General features: G+C 35.3%; 1 protein-coding gene across 3 annotated transcripts in view; it reads left to right on the top strand.

Moving 5' to 3' along the window:
- PLCB1 (phospholipase C beta 1) overlaps positions 1–25,203 on the top strand; it is a 902,125-nt gene that overhangs the window by 682,399 nt on the left and 194,523 nt on the right. For all 3 annotated transcript variants that reach the window (XM_001374433.3, XM_007476702.3, XM_007476704.3), the window contains one exon: positions 12,939–13,021. In XM_001374433.3, the coding sequence (XP_001374470.1) occupies positions 12,939–13,021 (83 nt within the window). The remainder of the gene's footprint in view (positions 1–12,938; positions 13,022–25,203) is intronic.

Raw genomic sequence — 25,203 nt, 5'->3', positions numbered from 1 at the left:
AAATTCATCACAAACTCACTCATAAAACAGGTCATTTTGTTAGTTTACAGTGCAAGGGGGAGGAGGAGGGTCATACTCCTCTAGTAATTGACTAAACTACTCCTGTGTCTCATATAAAATCAGCAAGAAGTCTGAAGGCAGCTCTTGCCCCCCCCACCCCCCCACCAAGGAGTACATATTCTCCTGACAAATATTTCTACTAAGTCATTTTAATTTTATCAGTGACATTTAATCAACTTTCCAAACATCTGCTAAAAAAGGTCCATCAAAATAGTCCTGAGCTAAAAGGATTGAATCATTTTTATGAAGTTTTCCTGTCCTTCCTTTTCTTTTATTTTAATAATTCGTTGCCCTAGTTCAGAGTCACATATAAGACCTCAAAAGTGACCAAAGTCTAGTCTATGAGTAGGAATAGACTCTACATCATCCTGAAGATATATTAATATATCCTCCATTTGAAGACTTCTAATGGTTAGAAACTCACCTCCTCCCCAAAGAAGCATATTCTACTTTATGACAACTCAAATTGTTAAAATTAGATAGGCAGACCTATATTTCTATTAAAAGAGATAAGAGAGAGACATACAGGGGAAAAGAATATGAAAGTTTATTCCTCCTGTTGGTCCTCTTTTTATCCTTTAGAGTTAAACAAAATTTATCTTACCTTCAAAATAGGCCTTCGAATATTAAAGACAACTATTGTCCTCTTTAGGTCTTCTTTGGGACAAATAATCTGCCTTATTACAGTGTTATTTTCTTCCTTGAGCTTGTGTGCTTCCTTTTCTGTTTGACCAATTCTGTTCTTTAAAAAGTTTTCTTCAGTGGATTTTTGTGTTTCCTTTGCCATTCAAGTTTTGAGAGAGTTGTTTCCTTCAGTGAGTTTTTCCAAGTTATTCACTCAATCTCTCTCTCTCTCTCTCTTTCAACTTTTTTCTTCCTCACTCATTATTTGTTCTTTTATCATCTTTTCAAGCTCTTCTAAGGTTTCATTTTTTAAAGTTTATTTGATTAATTAATTTAGAATATTTTCCCATTGTTACATGATTCATTTTCTTTCCCTCCCCTTCTCCCAGCCCCCTCCTGTAGCCAACAAGCAATTCCACTGGGTTTTACATGTGTCATTGATCCAGATCTATTTCCATATTATTAACATTTGCACTAGGGTGATCGTTTAGAGTCTATATCTCCAATCATATCCCCTTCAACCCATTGTGATCAAGCAGTTGTTTTTCTTCTGTGTTTCTACTCCCACAGTTCTTTCTCTGGATGTGGATAGCATTCTTTCTCATAAGTCCCTCAGAATTGTTCTAAGGTTTCTTTTTTGACTTGATGCACCCTTATACTTTTCTTTGAACTTTCACATATTTCCATTTTGACACTGTTGCCTTTATGTTAGTTTGTATTTTGATCTTTCCTGTCACTAAAATAACATTCTAAGGTCAGTTTTTCCCTTTGTGTTTTACTAATTTTTCTAGACTTTGTGTGTATGTGTGATCTTGTCTTTTGTCGAAGCTCAGCTTTGTTCCTGTGGCAAAGGATGTACTAACTCTGGGTTCTAGTGTTCCATATGCCCTAGCCTGAGTTGGATTACACTCCCCAGATGCCAGTTAGCAAAGTGTCTCAAATATCGGGTTGCTCTTCCTTCTAAGAGTTCCCTGTGGTGTGCTTACACCAGGTAGCCCCTCTTGTTCCAGGTTCTTCTGGGGCTAAATATACTAGATTATTCCTCAGCATGCACTGAGTTGTTCCTCAGTGGGTATTAAGCTGCTTCTCTTGTTCTTGGCACCCTTGAGTAGCATGTAACCAAACAACTTCTTCTACTCCAAGTTCTCCAATTGCTGAGTGTGCTGGACTGCTCCTCAGCATGGGCTAGGCTACTTATTTCTTCTCTTACCCCAGCAAGTTGGGTTCTTCCTATTGTCACTATATTTTGTTGGGATGAAATACTGTTGCCCTGTCTTTTGTTGGTTCTGCTGCTTCAGAATTTGTTTTGAGGCATTTTTTGTTTGATTCTTTATTTTTGCTTGTTTGGAGGTGAGTTTGGGTGAGTTGAGAGCATGCATTATTCCAAAATCTTGGCTTTGAAAAGCAAAGGTCTCTAATCTACCTTATTTCAGCCTATCTTTATATAACATGACTTTGAATCCATTCACCATCTTGATTACCATTTTCTAGATGTTCGGCATTTTTGAGCATCTTTCATACAATAGACTGAACTAAATATAGTGCTACATATATGATCTGATTAGGGCAAAATCATAAAGAAGCTATTGCCTCGCTCATTCTGGGGACTCTGCAGCTATTAAAATAGCCTAAAACTAAATTAGCTTTTGGGGGTTATTATTCACTCTGTGACTCATTTTAAGTTTATAGTCCAATACAGTCCCAGGTTTTTCCTAGCCAGATATAACCTATCCTATATTAGTAAAATTGATATTTTTAACCCAAATGGGGTTTTACATTTGTAGTTCCTACATTTCATATTGTAAGATGAGGTCCATCATTCTATCTTACCAAGACAGTTTTTGCAACTTGATTATGTCAACCAATTTGTTAGTCACCCATTACATCATCCAAAGATTTAATAAGCATAGGACCAAGAACAAATGTCTGAAGCATTCTACTAGAAAACTTCTTTCAGATTGATGTTGATACATGAATTTTCAGCATTTGGATTCAGTCTTTTAGATCTTCCTAACTCAATTATATTCTAGTACACAATTCTATATCTTATCCACAGGAATATCCAGAGCAATTTTTTAAATGATTTACTAAAATTAGGTCTATAAATTACTTATTAGCATTTATGTAGTATTTTAAGATTCACAAATTCCTGAATATGTTGTCTTATTTGAACTTATTTTATGTATATTATAGACTGTGATTATAACATTCTTTTGTTGTATAAATCTAGTTTGTATAAATAAACTGCAATAAAATATTTAACATGACAATACAGATACTGGCACTATTCATGGTAGAGTTTTGTACATAAACTAGAAAAACTGCATATTGGTTCCACTGCAATTTATTCTTGTCCTACAGTCCTTAGCATATCCAATTGAAATATTTTGTTCTTGATTCCCTTGAGGTTAATTGGGTATAATTTCAGACTTTTTGATGCCGGCTCAAGCTATATTTCCTTGAGTTTTGTGATTTCAGATCTCTGTCATAGTCTGAATAGGTCCTTGTAAAAACTTAATCCATTGAGGAATATTTCTCCTTCAAAATTTTACCAAAAATGAGAATTTTCACATTCTTGATTGGATATGCCTTATTAAAAGATCAGATATCACTGACAGATGGCTAATGTTCCCCCTATGTTTTTAGATAGGAAATCAATATAGTATTCCACTCCAAGTGTATGTCAATAATTATATTCATCATATATGTAGTATAAATTGATAACATTGTCTTTGCACATAGTGAGAATATCTGATACTTTTTGATTACATAGACTTCTATAAACTTGGATCATCTGAGTCTGTTTCTCATGAGCCCTAAGGTCTTTTCTTGACCCAGATATCCAAAGTCATCCTTCAAAGCTTTCATGGTCTTAGAACAATATGAATTGGGTACTCCATCTGCTTCCTGACACCATCTGTAGGTTTAGTAACAGTTTGTTATGGTACTCAATTTCTGGCCCAATTTCTGCCACTGTCTCAACATCAGTACAATGGTACACCAAGGACAGCCCAGGGAGGTCAGTCTACTTGGGGTATAGACAATATAGATAAATTAGAGAGGGTAACCCAAATAAGAGAAGACAGCTGGTGGGCAAGAAATTGCCTTCCCAGAAAGTCTCAAGAGAAAGCAGAAGGAATGGATCACCAAGATTGAGGCAGACAAAAGCCCCTGGACTTTTCAGGACATAGAGGAAGAACTCTAGACACAATGTGTCTCTGCTTCAGGGGATATAGCTAAATTACAATTGTGTAAGAACTATAATTTCTCAAAAGTGATAGGAGAAAGACAATGGCACCTCCCCAGAATCTAGATACTAGAAATCTAGCCGTGGGAATTCTTGCAAGCTGATGATGAGCAATGACCCACAATTTCAAAGCTGTGCTTATGTTGGAGGAAATAACCATGGGAAATTAAATGAGTATAATTGAATATATTAAGCTGTGATTACCCCCCCTTTTATGCTATAGTATATTTTTAAAATTTTTATTCATATTCATTTTTATTTTTGATGATTTAGACCTCAAATTTTGATAATTTGGGGCTTTCAGGATGGGGCATCTACATTTTTATTTTTCCTGTTTACTAGTATTGGATGAATTTGTCATTGACTAGTGATGCTAGACATACCTTGGAAGCAGAATTTAACTTGACACTGGTTAGAATATGTCAGTGGATTGTTGTCAGCCTAGTATCACAAATTTTCCCCACATACAACTTCTTTGAAATTCCCAGCAACAGACCACTTCAAAACCAAGAACTCCAGCTTATAAATAGGATCAATGATGCTTGTTGTCACTAAATTCTCTGCTGAAAAATGTAGCTGGTCTAGTGACCATCACTCTTTCGGCACAAGGCAGCTCTAACACATCCAAGTTGATATCTCTATGCAAGACCAAAAGGCTTCATTCAATCTAAATAAGCCAACCTGTATATATATATATATATATATATATATATATATATATATATATATATATATATATATATATAAAGCAGTTGATCAAATTTTTCAAAGTCTGTTCTCATCTATGCATCTATCCATATCTAAAGTGCTCTGAGGATTTTATGAAAACCACATATCTTGTCATTCTGTTTCCATGCTTCTTTGCCTGATTGGTCATTCAGGAATCATATTTCTTGAAAAAATATTGCAATAATAATTACAAAATCCTGGAAAAGCTCTTATATCTCCAAGTTCTTTTAGACATGGCCAAATTAGGAATATTGTATTTTCTCTAGAACAGTGCTCATGCTTCTTTTGATATTCACCTACATATTTAACAGAGGCTCTGCAAAAAATGGCATTTGCCAATTGAAAGTTTACAACTCTTTACTTTAATCAACAGGGTTCTTAATCTGGGGTCCACAGAACCCTGAAGTGTAAAAAGATAGATTTCAAGTGGTCCATGAAATTAGATGGGAAAAGAAATAAACCTTTTATTTTGTTATTAACCTTTTGTTTCTTTTTCTATAATAGTATAGTAAGCAATTACACACAAGAGGAAGAATAAAACAGTTATTATCACGAATAATCTCAGTTGTAACCTCTGTATTTGCAGTATGAAGTGCACAATTGACATTTCCAAATTCTGGCTGTAATTCTAAAGTCCCTCAGGCCTTGATCTTATATATCCTATGAGAAAAAGAATCAGAATAATACCAATGGAAGAATGTTATATTATCTATAAGATTAGTAAAGAGAATTTTTTTTAATTACTTTACAAGGACTGAGGAATGTGGAGCAGGGCAGTGGCTTAACCCTTAATGGTACTTTCTATCAAGTGGCTTAAATGATGGAGGGTTTGCCTAGAGTTTTATATTCAAATGAATTTTCTGTAGGAAACAGTAATTTTATGCATTTAAAATTATTTTGAGAAGGGGTTTCAAGAACCCCTGCTTAGTTGATCCATTTTTTTAATCAGGCATTCCTCATATCCTTCCAGGGTCTTTCCAAAGACATTAATGTCTTTGAAGTTCACCAACACTTACAAGTAGTTCATGCCACCAGACACTTTCTACATCAGTCTTTGAAATGTGGCCAGTAACCTACAAAGATACCCTTGGGCAAGTGCCAACACTGGCAAAAGACCAGCTAAAAAGATCCAACCTTTTCCTTATTTTCCTTTCTCATAGAAATATGGTAGCAGCCAACGCATAAATCCAAAACTGAGAATCAATGGCTGTCTCTCAGATAAACCAGGACATCTTGAATTCTTGGTATGGCTGATTCACTTTAGTTCTTTTGTTCAAAGTCTAATTAACCTATCCATATGTGTTGTACCACCACTCTAAGTGGACTATTGGACTCTGTGATGATGCCATTGGTCAGAAGGTTCTTGACATGGTCTCTGAAATCATCCTTCACAGAAGACACTTTTCCTAGATTATTTTGGAGAAGTTAGTGTTATTCTTAAGGAGACCTCTTTGTTTTTCTTTGTGAAAAAGGGCAGATAAAGTAGCATGTAAACCTAGGTCAGTCAGGCCTGAGAGATATGTGAGTGCCATTCCAAAAGGATTGTTCAAAAAGGAGTCAGACTCAAATTCCTGAATCCAGAGGGGCTGAGATGAGTACCATGAAACAAGTGATACAAAGTGACTGATGCTGGATCTCAAGGACTGAGGCACTATACTCTCTCCGTCTTTGCTATGTAGGACCTCAGCCCTAGGCCTAGAGCTATTGTGAACCAATTGTAGTCCCAGAGGAACCTAACTACCCAGGAAAAGGACAAATTACTTTTATTCTTCCACCCCAGAACCTTGGACAAAAATTACAGAAATTTTAAGCTTTGTATTTTGTCTAGGATGACCCAAAGGTATGTATTATATACTGAAGTAGGAGACAGGCATTTATTTTTTGCATATAAAATAAATAATTAGCACAAATGGCTCTCATAAAATTCCATTGGCAGAAAACATTTAAATAAGCTGAACAAGAAGTAATAACTACTATTACACTATTTGAAATTGATCCCTTAAACCAACAAACTATTCATCAGTTTCCAAGTCTGCTGAATGAATACTTTTTATCTAATCTGGGCTTTATATCATCTTTCTTGAGATAGATTTTTTCTGGCAAGCATCTCCAACTCACAAGCTCACCTTTCTGCCTGTACATGTCCATCTTAAGATCCATGTTCGGTCACTTAAAATCAGACAAAGAAACACAAAGTAGAAAAGGCAGCTAAAGATTCAGCCAGGCTCGCCTCACAGAACCCTCCATTCTTCCTGCTGTATAACAATAGTAACTATCCTGCCAGGATGTAAGGACTATCCCTTCCTTACCCCTCACAGAAAAGTCAAGTATTATTTCATGCCATTTAGAGAAGAAAAATATGGGGGTTTAAATGTCTACTGAGTCAATCACTTTTCCTGCTTATTGGCCATAAAGAGGCAATTGCTTCATCAACCCCAAAGGATCCAAGATCTTCAGCACTGGCAGACACAGCCATGAAGTTTGTCATTCCCAAAATATTCAAGCACTAAACTAACACACAGGCGTAGGTGGAAGCAGGTAGGACAGCTCTGTGCATGCCCTGGTATTTATATGAATATGTATGTGTATAACAGAGTAGGTGTAAGTATGTCCCTAGGTGTGGTCGTCTTTAAGAGACAGACAGACAGACAGCATAGCATAGTGGATAGAAACTGGCCTTTGAACCAGAATAATTGGAATCCAAATCTTGCTTCCAATCTATGCTGCCTATAGGACCTTAGGTAAGCAGCTTGACCTCCCAATACTCTGGGCAACTCTCTTTAAGAATGTAAATTTACTACAGGAGTAGAGGGAGTTTCATCCAAAGGAATTCTAAGTACATATGTATATGTGTGAGTATATATATATATGCATGCATATACGTATATATGTATATGTATTTGTATAATTTAACTTTATGTTTAAATTTACTCTTTCTTGGGCAACAGATAGAAAAGTGACCTTCAGAATAATACTAGGAAAGGAGAAAAGCTTGGCTAGGGAGAAAAGTGAACTTAGATAAAGTTTGTAGTGACCCAAGGAACTGTAATGCAGGTAATCCATATTTAAATAATTAGACATCATGACTTTTAAATTTATAAGACTGTATACATATCCCTCCAATAATTCAGTGCTGTTCTGCAGAAGACTTCTTCCAGTTTCATTCTATAAAAGGTGAGATACAACTTTCCATTGTCAATTATTTTATTTCATGAACTCAAGTTGGCTGGCTGTTCTGTTGAAGTTGAGAGGCATAGTCTCTCTCTCACACTCACATACACACACACACACACACACACACACACACACACACATACACACACACACACCAGTTAAGTGAAAAAGTAATCAATCATATAACTTCTTCAGTTTCCTTTTTCATCATCAGGAGCAAATCAACCTTTTTGAAGGACTGACATATGTTCAGCAATCATGTGAATTCCTATATCACTTTTTTGCTTTTCCTTTTGTATCTCTCTCTCCTTATTAAAGACTGGTCAGCACCTCCTGCTTTTTTGTGTCCTTGTTTTTCAAGTTCATTGCAAACTCAGATTCATACAATATTACTGACATATGGGATAGTAACTGTATGAAGCACAGGATGCCTTTTTCTTGTTTTATCTGATCCCCTGTATTGGAGATCATGATTCCACTCTCTGAAGTACCTTTCTTATTTTTCTCAAGGTGTGCATTAAGTCCAAATGCCAGGCACACATCTTGGATCTCTTTAGGTGTAGGATTGTCAACATCTTTGTCAATTGGGATCTGTCTTCCCTCAGCAACAGTCTTCTTTTTATTTAAATATGAAGGGCAAGTGAAAAGTGAAAAAATGTTTTAATCAAACACAAAGTCCCTGGGTGATTTCTTTTATATTGCTCCAGGATGTGTCACAATGCCTTTGAGATCAAATTAGAAGCTGGCCAAGGGCTCATGAGGTAGCTGGATGGCTCAGTGATAGAGTCTGGGAGTCAAAGGAGCACAATTTAAATCTGGCCTCAGATAGTTACTAGCTGTGTGACCATTGGCAAGTCACTTAACCTGTACCTTAATCTGCTAGAGAAAGAAATGGCAAATCATTCCAGTATCTTTGCCAAGAAAACTCCATGAACAGTGTTGGCATGCTATGTGACCACAGGGTCACAGAGCTGGACCTGGCAATGATTGAACATGAGCATATACTGTTTTATACTCAAAAGAAAAAGAGAATCGGTGCCTCTTACAGATAAACCAATCTAGAAAAAGCAGACCTTGAGCATCTTAGAATATAACAGGCATGAGTGAGGAAGCTAGAAAATGAAGCATATGGGAGTTGGTAAAAATTCCTTTGTTGATCATTGGTTGTATTTAATAGATTCATGAGTTATTTCAACTGTTTTTGTCTATAATGCACCCCCATACTCCTGTGAGAGTTTGAAAAGACTACATTACAATATAATAATCTTCTGATCAAAGATTTCAAATGTGCCTGTCTCCCATAGGAACCCTACTTTATCCATTATATAGTCTTTTAAAGAAAATCAATAGGTATTAGCTTCATTCCCCTATCTCTCTCTATTTGCTTTTATAACCTATTCATTCAATGAATTCATGCAAAGCACTATTGGAATGAATGAAAGTTTTCACGAAATGCCACTGAAAAAATGCATTTAAGTAGCTTTTATACTACTGTTGCCCACAATTCTGTTGAGTAATTTGAATAGATGAAGATGGTGAAGAGCTAATGATAGTCTAATGGGCATCTACTCATCTGGAAAATCAAGGGACTCAACATGTGACCTTGGGAACATCCTTCCTAGACTGTACTTCCTGTAACCTAAATTTTGGTCATGATGTGGTTATTTAAATGAAAAATATTTCATTCAAAATCTCAGAATTCTTTGAGCTCTTTAGAAGGCACTAATTATTTTTAGTATTTATTTTCCAGGCAGCATTTGGTCTTTGCCATTGCCCATTTCATCAATCTTCTCATCCACTTGACTATACAAGTGGCTTCTCAATCCTGGCTAAGTTACAGCCTGATTGAATACCTACAGTTGGTCTCCAGAAGCACCACTTCTCAGACACATCTCCAATCCATACTTGGTGATCAGTTTACAGAACAAGCTACCATCTCCTAAGGAGAAATTTGATTTCTTTTCTCTTCAACCAAACCCCAGGGTGAAAGGCAGGAGATGAAATTACAGCCTATCATTAGTTGAAGAAATCTGTATCCAAACAATTTGTTCAAGGTTTCTCCACATCCTGAGCCATGCATGAGAGTTTATTCATGTCTTTAGCCAGAGTCTTAAGAAGGTGTGGAGCTGGTGTGTATTATGGGGAGAACCAGGTCCAGGAACGAAGATGCATTAGATAATAGTAACTTCTAACTTCCATAAAAAAAATCCATTTGCAATGTGGCTAAAGGAGAACAGGTGAAGAGAGGCAGAAAAAAAAGAATTTCTCCTAGAAACTCTGCTAGACCTATAAAGGAAATGCCTTTTGTCTCCCACATTCCCTGTGTCCTAGATATCCAAGATGTACCACAGTGTATTGATGACTGACAAGTAGCAGGATATGAACGATTCCATGAATCGTTGGCACTGTACATAAAGACCTATCCCACTTAGGGAAGAAACTAAGTTCCATAGCTACAGAAAAAACAAAGCTAGTATGACAGACTGCTGACCAAAAGTTTTCTTTTTATTATTCTGTACTATTTCTGCTCCTCAGTGTCCATTTTTACCTATTTTCTTTTCTTTCTCTTTAAATCTCCTTTGGTTTCTCTCTTTATAGAACTTTCTGTCCTTACTTGTTCTGGTCCTTGTTCTTTCTTCAGTAATATATCCTATAGATAGAAATTGTACAAGATGGAAAACTAAATAAAATTATTTTTAAGCATCCTGGCAATGTATTACATTTCATCGGGTTGTTAAATTGAGTATATCTGAGAATAAGGCATCTTTCCTCGAGAGAAATACTAATAATTCAAAACATTATTTCATAGTAACATGAACACAACCATGTTAAATGGATATTCAAATATATTCTGTTATAGTCAGTCAAGGATGACGAATTTAAAGGGCAATTTTTCATCCACTGAGATTTTAGAAAATGCACTATGTGTTTTGAAGATTATTCATTCCAGCTACAGAAATCTCAAATACAATAATTTGAGCCAGAATTTTCTCACAATATGCAGGCCATTAATGTGCTTGTGCCAGTAATATTAGAATATATAAAAGAAATTTAGAAAATACGGCTACTTTTTAAATAGTGCATGATTGTTCTAATTAAGGAGAATATCGTGAAAGTCATAGCTTTAGGCAGAGAAAGTTATAGTTCCATATTTAAGGATTTATTTGTCAAGCACTTGTAAAACACTTCTGGAGTGAGATGTCATTTTTGGCTGTGAACATAATTTTGATGGTGAGATTACAAAGCAAACAAAAAAAAAGATGGGAGGAAAAAACCTGCCAGTAAAAAATCCTAAGCTTTGAGGTTATTCCAACTGAAATTGAAGTTATCTGAAGCTTGATCTTTATCTATGACAAAGGCCAGTCACAGACAGAATTGTGAAATAAATGAAGTTGTCTTCTAACCTTCATCCTTTCCTTTCTACTAGCATCTTTTTCCCTTTTTGACTACAACATCTTATTAATTTTGGTCATGAACTAAGGTGTTTTATAATTAATGTTCTGACTAATAAGCTTAAAAATGTATGTGTATTTGCATTTTAATGGATGCTAGGTGACACAGTCAATGATATTGGTTTTGAAATCAAGAAAACATAATTTCAAATCTTGACTTATTCACTTATTATCTGACCCCAAGCAAATCACTTGAACTCTCTCAGCCTCTGTTTCCTCTTATGTAAAATTAAGATAATGATAGCACCTTTCTCACAGAATTATTGTAAGAATCAAATGAAATAATACATGTAAAACATTTTATAATATTTAAATGTCATGTAAATAAATGTTAACTTATTATTAAAAAGTCACTCATGCAAATAGTAATAATGTTTATCATTACTATTAATAATAAACACTTTATATTCATATAATTTTTGAATCCTAAAATACTTCTACCTATGTTAGAGTGTTTGATTCTGAAGAGCATTTCAAAATTATCAAAATGAAAGCAGGAGAATAGAGTGATGAGTGGTAATTCTAACATTTTTCAGCAGCTCTCTTATCTTCATATTCTATTACATAAAGAGCTGCCCAGTCAAACTGGCTGTGAGATCTAGAGAACACAGATACGAGTAGAAATACCCCCTGTAGGTATTTCAACTATATAATGGACAAATCAATCAAAGGGCCATCCAAATAACTGAAATAATACAAACTGGTATGTTTTTAGGCTAATGCCTAATTTTTTGACTGACAGTCTAAGAGTTGAACTAGCTGTTAGATATAGATACAATCTGTGAAATTACACAGGTTCCTGCAAATAGCTTGTAAAATCACAGATTAAAGAGGTTTAGTCACATTTGAGGCTGGGGAATCAGCTATTTTTCTCCCAGCCAGGAAGGACTGGACCATTCCTTTACTAGCAAAGATTGACTTTATTCCTGGGTGGTGCTGGGTTGGAGAGGGAGGGATTGAAAAAATCACTTTTTAAAAGGAACAAGAAAGTGTAGGACAAAGTGGTTCTTCCACATTTTGTCTTTTGAGCCATGTGTACCTCTCAGTATAGGTAAACCCATCACCTACTCTACACTAATAATCACAGTTCTTTTTTCTGATAATTCTTTTTTTGTTCCCTTGAAGTCCTCTCTTTTTGGCTTAGAATTAATTTGAAGTTTCAGTTCCAAAGCAGAACTGTTAGGGTTAAGCAATTGGGGTTAAGTGACTCCTACCTTCTGTAAATTCTTTAGAGCAGGGCTCCCTAACTAGTCGATTGGAACCTTCTAGGAAACCTCACAGCTTTACCTGGAAGATTTGTTATCTTAATTCTATCACAGCCCTCTCCAGCTTACAGTATCCTGGTAATACAGGTAATCCACTAGAAAGGAGGGCCTTGTTGCAGCCTCCGACTGCTGCAGCATCCCTTCCTAGAACTTCTCAGAGCCTTTCCCATCAGAGTCTCCTTCTCTACTGGACTCAAAAGAAAAGTAGATTTTCTTCACAAAATTGTTCAGGGACCTATATGTTAGACGAAGAAAGAGTTTGCCCTCTTACGTAGTCGCTCTATGATTTGTTTTTTTCTTCAGTCCTGTGTAGAAGAGGATTGGTGTTATTCTGTACAACATGTAAAAAATGTAAGAATGTTGAAAATACATGTTTTCACTTTTTAGGAGGTGATAGAAGCTATTGCTGAATGTGCATTTAAGACATCACCATACCCGATCCTCCTTTCTTTTGAAAACCATGTGGATTCGTAAGTAATTGTTACATCACATTACTAAGACATTTGGGGGGGATAACAAATTAGGAAATATTTTTAATAGTTTATCAGATACAAGATTATTTGGGATTTATTAATGATATTATTTTAGATAGCATATTATGCAAGATGTTTTCATCATCTAAAGAATTTACATTTAGCTTCTGTTAACAATAAAATAATTAACAGTAAAATATTGAGATTAGACATCTGATGCACATATGTTCATGAGTTCACAAAGAGTCAGACATAACTGAATGACTGATCAATAACTCATATAAGGAATTTTAATTAAACATTCTTCCTTTTTCAAACAGTAGAGCACATTTACATGCACACAGTAGAACACATTTGTCATCTCTCTAAAAAGTCAGATTCACAAAAAGACAAAATTACCCGCATAAGTCCTGCTTTGTTTCTGCCCTGAGAGGTTCATGAGCATTTTTGCCATATAAAAATTTCCATTTAGTTTTGTGGAAACCAAGCCCATATTTTATATGTACTGATGTCTCCATGCTCAGTATTTGGGCAGATAATCCATACCTAGCTTTCAGAGGAAGCAAATAAAAGGGAGAGGAATGGGGATCTCTCCCCAAAAACCCGAATTCTTAAGTCTCCCTCCAAGGAATTCTTCTACCTTGTCATAAAAAGTATCTTTAGAGGCTGAGGAAGCAAGATTCTCTGGGTTGGTTTTCTTCCAAATACTGGAAGAATGAAGAGTGGGTGCAAGAATAGATCATGGCTTGCACTGCCAACAATCTTCCTGCTTCAGGCTGCAATCTTCTGCAGCCTTGGTCACCATTTCTATTTTCTCATCTTACTTCTCTGCTGGCCTTTAATAAGACAACTGGAGGCTAGTGCTGATGGAGCCTAAAAAGGTATTTATGTGCACTATATAAATAGGAACCTGACCTATGCAGTCGGAAAGCAGTATTCCCACAATGCTCAGTGTTAGACGGACTCTTGAAATGCCAAGCCAAGCCTTAGTAAAAAATGGATGAGGAAGAAAGAAGCACACACAGCCTTTTGCCTGGAAACTTAAAATTCTGAGGGGTCAGAGATCTAACCTGCCTGGTTGGCCCCCTCTTGCATCTTACGCAGATTACCAACTACTCTGTGCCTCTCTCTTTAATTTTGTTAATATTTGCAAATACTTCTTAATTTAATGATGTCTTATCCTTAATAGTTGGTGGAACTTAGAGAAGATCAGTCAGATATAGCTATTTGATATTAAATTCATCATAAGGCACAAAGTTTGAAGGTCCTATTGCTGAACAAATTTTGACAAGGTGTGACTATAGAATATTTATACATATCCATTTCTTTATCTTTACCTATATTCAAAGATTTACATACAAATATATACATTATAGATAGCATAGGCTACAGGCAAATAATATCAAAATACAATGAACACATTTTTTGTGGAAATTCAGAGATTCCAAACCTGGAGCCTTGGAATTAAAAATGTATAGAAGTTTTAGTATTGGCGCCTCTGTAATCTGAATCATCAGTCAGGATACAGACATTTATTAAGCATTTTTATGTGCGAGGCACTGTGCTAAGCACTGAGAATACAACAAAAGGCAAAAAACACATTCCCACTCTAGACTTATGAATTGCTTATTCAAATGGTGGAGAACATGTGCAAATAATGATATAGGCTATAAATAAATGAATATTATGTATGTATAACCTGTGTGTATATAGAGAATGTAAATAAATAAGCAGAGAGAGCACATAATATATATGTAAATGTATATATGTGCATACTCACATTCACATAAGTATATGCATGTCTATTTCTAAATATACACATATATAAACATACCCAGAGCAAATGGAAGATAAATTCCATAGGGAAGGCACTCTCATCAAAAAATATTTAGGAAGCCTCCTTTTGCTTCATTTTATTGAGGGTATATTTTAATAGACTTCAATTCTGAGCCAAACTTCTTATAAAACTTTCATACCATTTGCCAAAAGCAGTTAGGAACAAAAATGGAAATTATCTCCTTTTTATCCTCTTTTTAAAATCTCTGCTACTGATAAAAATTATTAGTAGTTTCCAGATAATTGATTTCTTCTGTCCAACTGAATTATAACACTTGCTTTGAAAGTGAGCTCTCATCACCACCATCATCCTCATCCAGACGACGTTGTTCAACTTTATATTCCTTAATCATTGACATTGTGATATCTCAAAATGTGCAGCAAAACACGATTGTGACTTAATAAAGAGAATCATTTAATTCCAATTAAGCAGGGTTTTGAATTTTTAAAAATGAGGCTATCGAGTATATGCTTCTATTTTCTATTCCTAAAATACAAAATCCTCCTTAATTTTACTTAGTTTTGATTAAGTATGACTTTGAAAGGCTATCTGATAGAGAGTGCAGATCCTTAGTATATATTATTTCTCAGTCAGAATCATCAACCATGTATTTATTGTATTCATGGTATTTATTTACTATGTAGGTTTAAGTATTTTGATCCATCTTTTTATAACTGTAATATTTTAACATAGTTGAAATTTGTGCATTAGAAAAGTGCTCACACTAAAATCAATAAACCAAATTCAGCTTTTCCATGTTCTTCTTACTACCTAATATATAACTTTTCCCGGGTTAACCTTCTATGCCTCAACTCTCTTATGTATGAAATGAGAGGGTTGGACTTAACTTCTCAAGCATCCTCCACTTCTAACTCTATGTTGCCCATGACCTTCAGTGTGAACACTGTGAGTTTTAGAAATATGAATTAGTTGCTTTTACTTTGGGTTTTTTAATCTTTGAATATGTTGTGTCTGACTTCTTTAAAATTGTCTGATAACATCAGAGACAATTGATTATTCAACAACAGTGTTGATATCTTTGCTTTTGCCATCACTCAGAGAGAAGTGGGCTCTTGTTTAAAATTACTATTTATGATTCCAATGCCAAAGTTTTGTAAAAATGATGAATTTAGAAAGCTCAATGCACTCAAAACTATTTTAATACTTACTTTTACATGATCAGTAAACTTTCTGCCAACAAAGGTTTTACAATTATTTTCTACTGAGCCAAGGGCTTTATCTTAAAATTAATTCCTTGAGTTCTCAAGAAAAAGAAAGAGAATAATATCAAAGTACTATCACTATCAAATTAAGCACAATGCGAGTTTGTATATGTAATAACTATTAAACTATATTATATCTAAAGTCACTAGATGCATATTAAAGGAAATATAAATGTTGTTTTCTGGGAACATTCTATAATTGCATTACATAAAATATTAAATTATATAAAAATCTGATGACACTGAAATAACTTCGTAAGACTCAACCATACAAGTCATACCAAAGAATCAGTTTTTTTTTATTGGCATTTCACCATCATTCTCATCATTACTACTACTTTAGGTTTATTTACAACTTTATGTATATCACATAACCTCAGAGTTGGAAGAGATCAAGTCCATCTAATTCCATTCATTCCTGAAAAAAGCTCTCATCTACATTATATTCAACAAAAGGTCACCCATCTTTTGCTTAAAAGCCTTCAATAAGATGATCTACACTATCTCTTAAGAGTCACAAATCAGTTTTTCATATTACTCTACTCTAAGCATTATTAATTGTTTTGATATCATGAACCTCATTAGCAGTATGTTGAAATATTTTCCCTCTCTTAGGATAATAGTTTGCATTAAAAAATAAATTTAAAGAAATGTTAAATTTCATTTAGAACTTAACAAATATTAAGATATAATTTATTCCCATCCAAATTTCATGTTTCAGTTCCCATGAAATCTAAACATAGATAATGTTGAGAGGTTTTCCCTTTGCAACTATGTATGTTTCTATGCAATGTCCACACACTTCTTTTCATTCTCTCTTCTGAAACCTAGCAACAAAAATCTAATCCCTCATCTGCATGATAGCTGGCTAAATAAACACTTGAAGATAACTGTCCTTTCTACCCTATCTTTTCTTTTTTTTTCTGTCTAAGCATCCCTTGCCCCTTCAAATGATTTTTAGATGCAATGAGTTATATAGTTCCTACACAATCCTGGTTTCCTTACACTGAATGGACTCCCTGTTACCTCCAGGACCAAACATAAAATTCTCTGTTTGGTTCCCAACATCCTCCATAATCTGGACTTTTCTTTTGTTTCTGGATTTCTTCTCCTTTATGCTTCTCCATCTATTCTTTGATCCAGTATCTGACCTTCTTGCTGTTCCTAGCACACAAGAATCTCTCTCAACTCTATATCTCGTTACTATTTTCTTCCCACTGCCCATGCATGGAATGTTCTTCTCCATCTCTGGAGGTCTCCTGGATTCCCTGATTCCCTTCCAAACTAGGCTTAAATCCCCACTTAAACCCCTGTTTAAAAAGTCAAAAAGGCCTTTTGCTGCCCCCCCATCCATTCACCCATTACTAGTGCTTTTCCTTTAAGATTGCCTCCAATATAAACTATATAATTATAGAGTTGTTTGCATATTATCTCTTCCATTAAAATGTGAGCTTAGGAGATCTCCCAAAGGTGCTTTTGCCTCTCTTTCTATCCCCAGTGTTTAGAATATTTCCCAGAATGTAGAAGGCTCTTAATAAACACTTATTGACTTACTGATTTAATTTTATCATCCCCCTTCTAAAATTTCACTATTACAATTGAATGCAATATTGCAGGCTTGCCCTAATAGGGACAAAACAGAGTGACATATTCACAGTGCCTATCTAAATACAATCTAAATTCCCATTCCATTTACAGGGGATTCTTTTACGCTATTGACTAAGGTACCTATTGTTGTCCAACACCATCCCTGGATCTTTTGTTTTTAGCCATCTTCTGATTAGGCCTACTATTACTATAGCCTGGAATGCTGTATTTCATTTTATTATTAATTTAAATCTAAAAATAGGTATTTCTATTTATCCCATTAAATTTCAGACTTGATTTCAGATTTACATTGCCTTATTTGACTTTCATTTGTTGTTATAACTCCATACATTGGTAGAGTAAATATTTTTCACATTGTCTTAAATTTGAAGATACAAGGCTCTAGAGGAAAAAGTGAGTTCCTTAAGATCATTGAGCAAAAAGTGGACTGTCACTCAAATCCCGATCTTCTGTCTATGAGAAAAGTACTTGTTCTGTTCTATTATCCAGGCCTGGAAGGCCTTAGCACCATAAATCCAAATCACCTTGATTGCTATTTGACTGTGGTCAGGAAAAAATAAACTCTTATGAGAGTTTATCTTCCCTTGTAAGAATATTTTTTTATTCTCTATGACTCTGTTTCTTTGAGGTTATTTGAGAAAAGGAGGCACCAACTTTAGCAAGCAAAAATCAATCTGCAGAATGCCAAATGCCTTAATAACAATTTCAAATCTGGAGATTACAAGAGGAAGACTAGTGAATTTATTTTAGAAGATTTGGATTCAAATCCAGCTTTATTATATTTTGCCTATGAGTCTTGGGGGAGTTTATCTTCCTACACTACAGTTTTTTCTTAGATGTTAGCTGGCTGTGCAGTGGTTAGCATGATAGACTTCAGAATCAAGAAAACTTTAGTTCAAATCCTGACTTGGGGATTTACTAGCTGTGTCAACCTGGGCAAGTCCATTAACATCTGTCTGCCTTAGTTTTCTCTTCTGTATAATGGGGTTAACAATAGAACCTACCTCCCCCAATAGTTGTAAGGTTGAGATGAAATAACATATGAAAAATACCTTGCAGACATAAAAATACTGTATAAATCCTAGTTATTATTTATTATTAAATTGAAGAAGTTGTACTATTTCACCCAGCTCTAATTTTATGATCCTCTGAACCCTAAATCTATATGCCCTGGCTAAAATACCTCCAGATATATGGAAATATCTTGATCATTGCTTGAAGTTTTCATGTTGGGCATTTGAAATAATATTATTTATATTATATTGATTTTATAAAAATTAATAAAGCACCTAATAAGTATAACACATGGTGCTGGTTGCTGGGAATAAAACAATAATGAAATAATTTTCACAGTCAAGGAAAATGGAAAGGAATATAACAATAATGTAAATAAGTAAATACAAATTATACACTAAATAACTTAAGATAATTTCAAGAAGAAGAGAATGCTAATAAATCGGGGAAGGGTACAGGGAAGGACAAGGAAAAGTCTCTTTTTGAGGGGACCCTGAGCTAAGGGAAAATTGGAATAACCCCCTTTGCTCTTGCAAAGTCAGGAACAGGGGACAGCTGTCAGCCAGTAGGACCAGAACACGGGATAATATAAATGAAAGAGACTAATATGAAATAAGACTGGAAAAGGACTTAAGAGCCAGACAGATTGTGTAGGGATTAAAATGCCAGGCTGAGGATTTCCTATTTTATCCTAGAGGCAACGAGAAGAAAGAAAAGGGAAGGAAAAGAGGATTTATTAAACACCTACCACGTGCCAGGCACTGTGCTAAGTGCTTTACAACTATTGTTCCATTTGATCCTCACAACATTCTGGGTGGGAGCTAATATTATTATCTCAATTTTACAGTTTAGGGATCACAGAGTGGTTAAGTGGCTTGCAAGTGTCACCCAAAATTGAGTGTCAAAGTCTAGATTTTAACTCGGGTCTTCCTGACTCCAGGACCACCAGCACTATCTGCTATACCACCTAGCTATAATTAGTAGTCTACTGAATTAGTCTAGGTAAAAGTTCATTGTTTGCTGTTTAAAAAAGTCAATATGGAATATGGGAAAGAAACCAGGACTGAGAAGTAATAAAAAGAATGAGGAGAATTTAATCATAACCTCTCGACCTTATTGGTTCTCAGTTTCCTCATCTTTTAAATGAGGGTCTTACCTGGACTCAGTGAACTCTAAGGTGACTCACAATTCCACTGAAAACCTCATCTGCCATTTACCTTCAGAGCAAAAGGATTACTGTCGGAGTGGGGCATCTTTCTCTGTTGGCAGAATATCCATTTACCAGAGGTTCCAGATTCAGTGTTTTAATGTGTATTCTTCCATGGTCCAGAGCTCAAAATATACTGCATTTGCAAATTCCCTTCTTCCCCCTGGTTTCATCTCCATGGTAGCCAAGTGTTTATTCTCTTAATGCTTCAGGGTTTTTAGCTTTCTAATTGCAATTTTAATGCCTTTTATTCCTGTAGTTGTAATCCTCAACTGGAATATATTTTTTCCTTTTTTTCCCCTTGGTCTTCTATTACACACACACACACACACACACACACACACACACACACACATTTTTTCTGATTCACTTCCCCAACAGTTGATCATTTGTGCTGGAGGTGAACATGAACTCCTTGGCCTCTAAAGTGCATTACAAGCATGGCCTTGGGCTCTTGCCTCTGGCTTGTATGTTCACTGTTATTTAGCTGAACCATAGCTAACATTTATAGAGAGCTTTTAAGGTTTTGCAAAAAGCTTTACATAAGTTATTTCCTTTGGTCCTTACAATGCTTCTTTGAGGAAAATGAGGCTGACAGAGGTCAAGTGGCTTTCCTTGGATTTTATTGCCAGTAAGTGTTTGAGCAGGATTTGAGCTCTGCTCTTCCTGACTCCAAAGGACTCCAAAGCCAGCACATCATCCATCCTACAGCCTAGATACCAGAGTTAGGAGGAAAATCCTTTCATAAATAAGCTTCAGAGTTCAGAGAATTTTATCTTTTTTGGGGTGCTTCTTATTCTGGCCTTTTTTTTTTCATGGATTTCCATCGTGAAAACAGTTGCCAAGCAGAAAAAGGAAAAAAGAAACAATCATTTATTTAGCACCTACTCTGCATGAAACACTGGTGCCAAGTGCACACTATATCACATTTCATCTCATAATAGTTCTGCAAGGGAGTTGCTATTATTTATCTATTTACAAATGAGGAAACTGAGGCAAAGAGGTTAATTGATATCTCAAAAGTCACATAATTATTATATCTCTGAATCAGAACATGAACTCAGATCTTCCTGAGTCAAGGCCAAGAGCTGTGTATCCTCTCCACTATATAGTTATCGGGATGATGACTCTGAAAAGTAGACTAGAAAAGAGAAAAAAAAATGAAAAGCAAGAGAAAGCAATATCAAGAAAGCCAAGAAAAAAGAAAGTATCAAAGAGGACAGGGTATAGAATATTGGCCAAAGAGGACAAGAAGAATGAAGAGTAAGAAATTAGTATTAGATTTGGTAACTAAGAGATTATTAAAATTTGAAGAATGCTGCTTCCTCTGAGTGATGATCTTAAAAGCTAGAGAACAGAGTTGTTGAGAAGTGAATGAGAGAGTGGAGGGAACAAGTGTAAAAAGCTTTTTACTGGAGTTTGGCTTGAGGGAGAAGTGATAATAAATGAAATCTTGAACCGCTATTTGGGTTCAAAAAAAGTTTTTCTTTAAATTGTGTATTTTTAGGGGGGAAGGGGAGGATTTGGACATGTTTTTGGGTAGTGGGAAGAACCAGTAAAATGAGAGAGATTGAAGATTAGTCAGAGGAAGCAATTTACCAAATGAGACAGCAGGGAGATAGGATCAAAGGCAGAAGTAGAGATATTAGCTTTGGCAAGGAAAAAGCCCACATTTTCATGTGAAACTGGAATAAATGTTAAAAGAATAGAGATGATGATTTGGAGAGAAAATAGAGCCCATGGAGAATGACTCTTCTTTATCTATTCCCTTCTCTGATTTTCTTTTACATTGCACCAGTATGTTCCTCACCTCTGCCTCTGTAACTGCTCCTTTTTCTGTCTCCTTGCCTACATCAGTACTGCTAGTCTACCACTTAAATGGAAGTACTCTCCAATATCTTTGATTCCTATCCCCTTCACTCTGTGTACTCTTATTTCTTGGCAGTCTCTTCTGTGCCAGTTTCAAAGACCATCTGCATATCAATTGCTCTTAAATTAGTATCTCCATCCTCAAGTTCTCTAGCTCGCTAGCTCCAGCCCTGCACTTTCTCCTTTGTACTGTATATCTTCAGAGAGATATCCTGCTGATACCTCAAAAACAATATTTCTAAAATAAACTCATCTTTCCTGCAAAATCTTTTCCACTTCTTATTTTTCTTCAATTTCTCTTGAAAGTACTCTATGCCTTTTCTAGTATTCCCCCAGGTTTGGGTGACCCTCTCTTCAGACCAGCACCCCCCATTTCCAATTCCAATCATTCATGAAGTCCCATCAATTCCATCTGAGCAGTTTATAACATAGACTTTGGAGCTTTCTCAAACCCCACTGAAAGTAGCATGCTGGGAAGCTATTACATTTCCCTTCCTTCATGGGACCCAAAGGATAGAGTGCTGGAATCAAGAAGACTCATCTTCACGCATTCCAATATGGTCCCAGGCACTGTTTGTGTGACCCTCAGCCAATCACTTCACAAAATTTGCCTCAGTTTTCTCATGTGTAAAATGAGCTAGAGAAATCAATGCAAACCAATCTAGTGTCTTAGTGAAGAAAACCCCTAATCAGGTCATAAAGAGTCAGAAGTGACTGAAGTGACCGAGGAACATGAGACTCCATAGCTTAAGGGGTGTTCTTATGATGCAGTGGCTTATAAGCTTATACCACTATCCTTCTCCAGTGATTATCCATTGATATTAATTGGTCAGCCAGACTAGTTAGCTTTCAGAAAAGAGTATTTACCAAGGTCTTAAGTAAGACGAGCAAGTTTCAAGACATTTCTCCTGAAGGTTTATGATATACTTTCCCATAAATGTATTCAAAGAGTATTAGGGAAAGTGAGCTCAAACTTTACTACACATGGCAAAAAAAAGTAAACTCAGTCCCTGGCTGTGAGCTTGAGCCTATAACAACCTTGGTGCCTATGAGAGAGGCTTGAAAAGCAAAAAAATGGGGGGGGGGGATCCATTCACATGTTTTATTGAGAGTATTAGTATATAGAACAATAGGTAAGAGATTAATCTTATCAGTTTATATAATGACCAGAAAATATCTGTTAGTGTGTCATCTTTGGAAAACCCATTCCAGTTAAGAAATGACCCTGAGCTGGGTGGCTCAGTGAATTGAGACCCAGGCTAGAGATGGGAGGTCCTAGGTTCAAATCTGACCTCAGACACTTCCCAGCTGTTTGACCCTGGACAAGTCACTTAACCCCCATTGCCTAAACTTTACCTTGGAACCAATACATAGTATTGCTTCCAAAAAAGAAGCCAGGGGTTTAAAAAAACAGAAATGACATTGATAACATGGAAAATATCTAGAGAGTTATAATCAGGATGGCCAAGAGCCTCTAAGTCTTACTATGATTTGTTGAAGGAGCTTATGCATTTAGCCAAGAAAAGAGAAAACAGAGGGGGAACATGAGAGCTGTCTTTAAATATTGGTCAGGTTATCTTGTAAAAATGAAATTTGTCTTCTTCTGTCCAGAGAGACCAGATCTAGAAGCACCAGATGGAAGTTGCACTGAAACAGATTTGGACTTAAATAGAAGGAAATTGGTGCTATTCAAAAGAAAAATAAGTTGTGTTGGAAATTCATGAATTTCCTTTTCACTAAAAGTTCTCAACTATAGGCTGGATAAATATTTACAAGTGTTTTATAGAAGAGATTCCTCTTGTAGTATCAGCTGAAGCACATGGTCTCTGAGGTCTCTTCTCACTTAAGATTCTGTGATTGTCTCCCATTAACATTATAAGAAAATATCATTGTATTTTCTGTGGAATTTAATAACAATTAAGGCCTGATGTAAAGATGTGAAGCTGTTACAAAGGTCTATGAGAATTTTGTAATGAATTAATTGGGATTTAACCTTAGAAATACCTTCTGGAGTTGTAGGAAAGGTCACTTTTGTCTAAGGTTTTTTTTTTTTAATACTATGAGCTATGTTTGATCTTCAAACTAAATGCCCCTATTATTGAGTGCCAAAAAATATTGGAGTTGACTTTTCCCTGGGAACCATTCTGGTATAAATCAAGTGGAAGGATGAATGAATAAACAAGTGCATGAAAAAAAGATGTAGTAAGTACAAAATAGTACAAAGTTCTGTGCTAAATACTAGGTATACAATACAGAAGGAAAGATAGCCTGTGCTATCAAGAAACTAACATTCTAATGGAGAAATATAGACATATAGAGGAATGATGGCCCTAGAAAGACATTTTGATTTCAGTGGTTAACTGGGACCATAGAGAAATAATTAGATACAATCCATCCAGGAACTATTAATAGCAGGCTTGATTTTATCATAATTCCTGGTTCTGGAACTGGGGAAAAGATGAGGGTAGGGAGGGGGTGATCATGAGGGAAGGGTATGTATTTGTCTAGAAGGTGGTTGGCCAACTTGTGAAAGAGGCTGCCAGGAAGTAGGGAGTGAACTGAAGCATGCCTGGCGATTTCCTAAAGTGAGATTGCATCTGTTTTGCTTGGCTTCAAAGAGTAGAACCAAAAGCAGAAATTAGAAGTTTCATAGAGGCATATTTAGGCTTGATATAAGGAAAATCTTCCTAACAATATGGCAAAAGCTGGATGCCACTTCTCTGGTATGTTGTAGAAATGATTCTTGTTCATATAATAGGTTTGGCTAGATGAATTTTTAAGTTCCTCTCAATTGTGAGATTCTTTATTTTATGAGTTTAAATGTCCAGATGCTAAAAGATGACTAATTGCTTCTTCTCTAAATTCAAATCTCATGATTAAGTAACTGCTTTCTAGCATTTGGGATTAAATACTACTGGCATAATTTGGCAATAAATATTTATTGTATTTTAAATATATAAGTACATAATATTTTACTTTTATTATATTTACAAAACAATCTATCCTAAATTATGCATATTTATAGGAATCAAGGAAGCTTATTAAAATATGATTGGACAAATTAAGGACAAATTAAATTAGAGGCTTCAAAATCAGAGAATCTTTTGTATTCAAAATTTTATAATTGTTAAATTGAGGAAATCAGAAGCAATATAATCACAGTTTTGTTGTTTCCTGTAGACTTTTTTTCACATATGGTCTTGTAGATGTGAAATATATTCTTGAGCTAATAAATATACTTCTAAAAGTAATTATGTTACATTTATTTAGCTCTTTTATCTTTTCCAAATATTTTCATATCTAGCATCTTATTTGATCTATACATTCTTTTTGTTAGATGAGATATGCTAGTTTTATTGCTCCTTCAGAGCTCATCCAAGGTAAGACAGGTCAAGGTATAACTGGAACTAGAATTCACTTG

The sequence above is a fragment of the Monodelphis domestica genome, chromosome 1 (assembly GCF_027887165.1).
Source record: "Monodelphis domestica isolate mMonDom1 chromosome 1, mMonDom1.pri, whole genome shotgun sequence".
NCBI classification, from domain to species: Eukaryota; Metazoa; Chordata; class Mammalia; order Didelphimorphia; family Didelphidae; genus Monodelphis; species Monodelphis domestica.
Note: the sequence above shows the minus strand (reverse complement) of the source record. Positions and strands in the feature narration are given on the sequence as shown.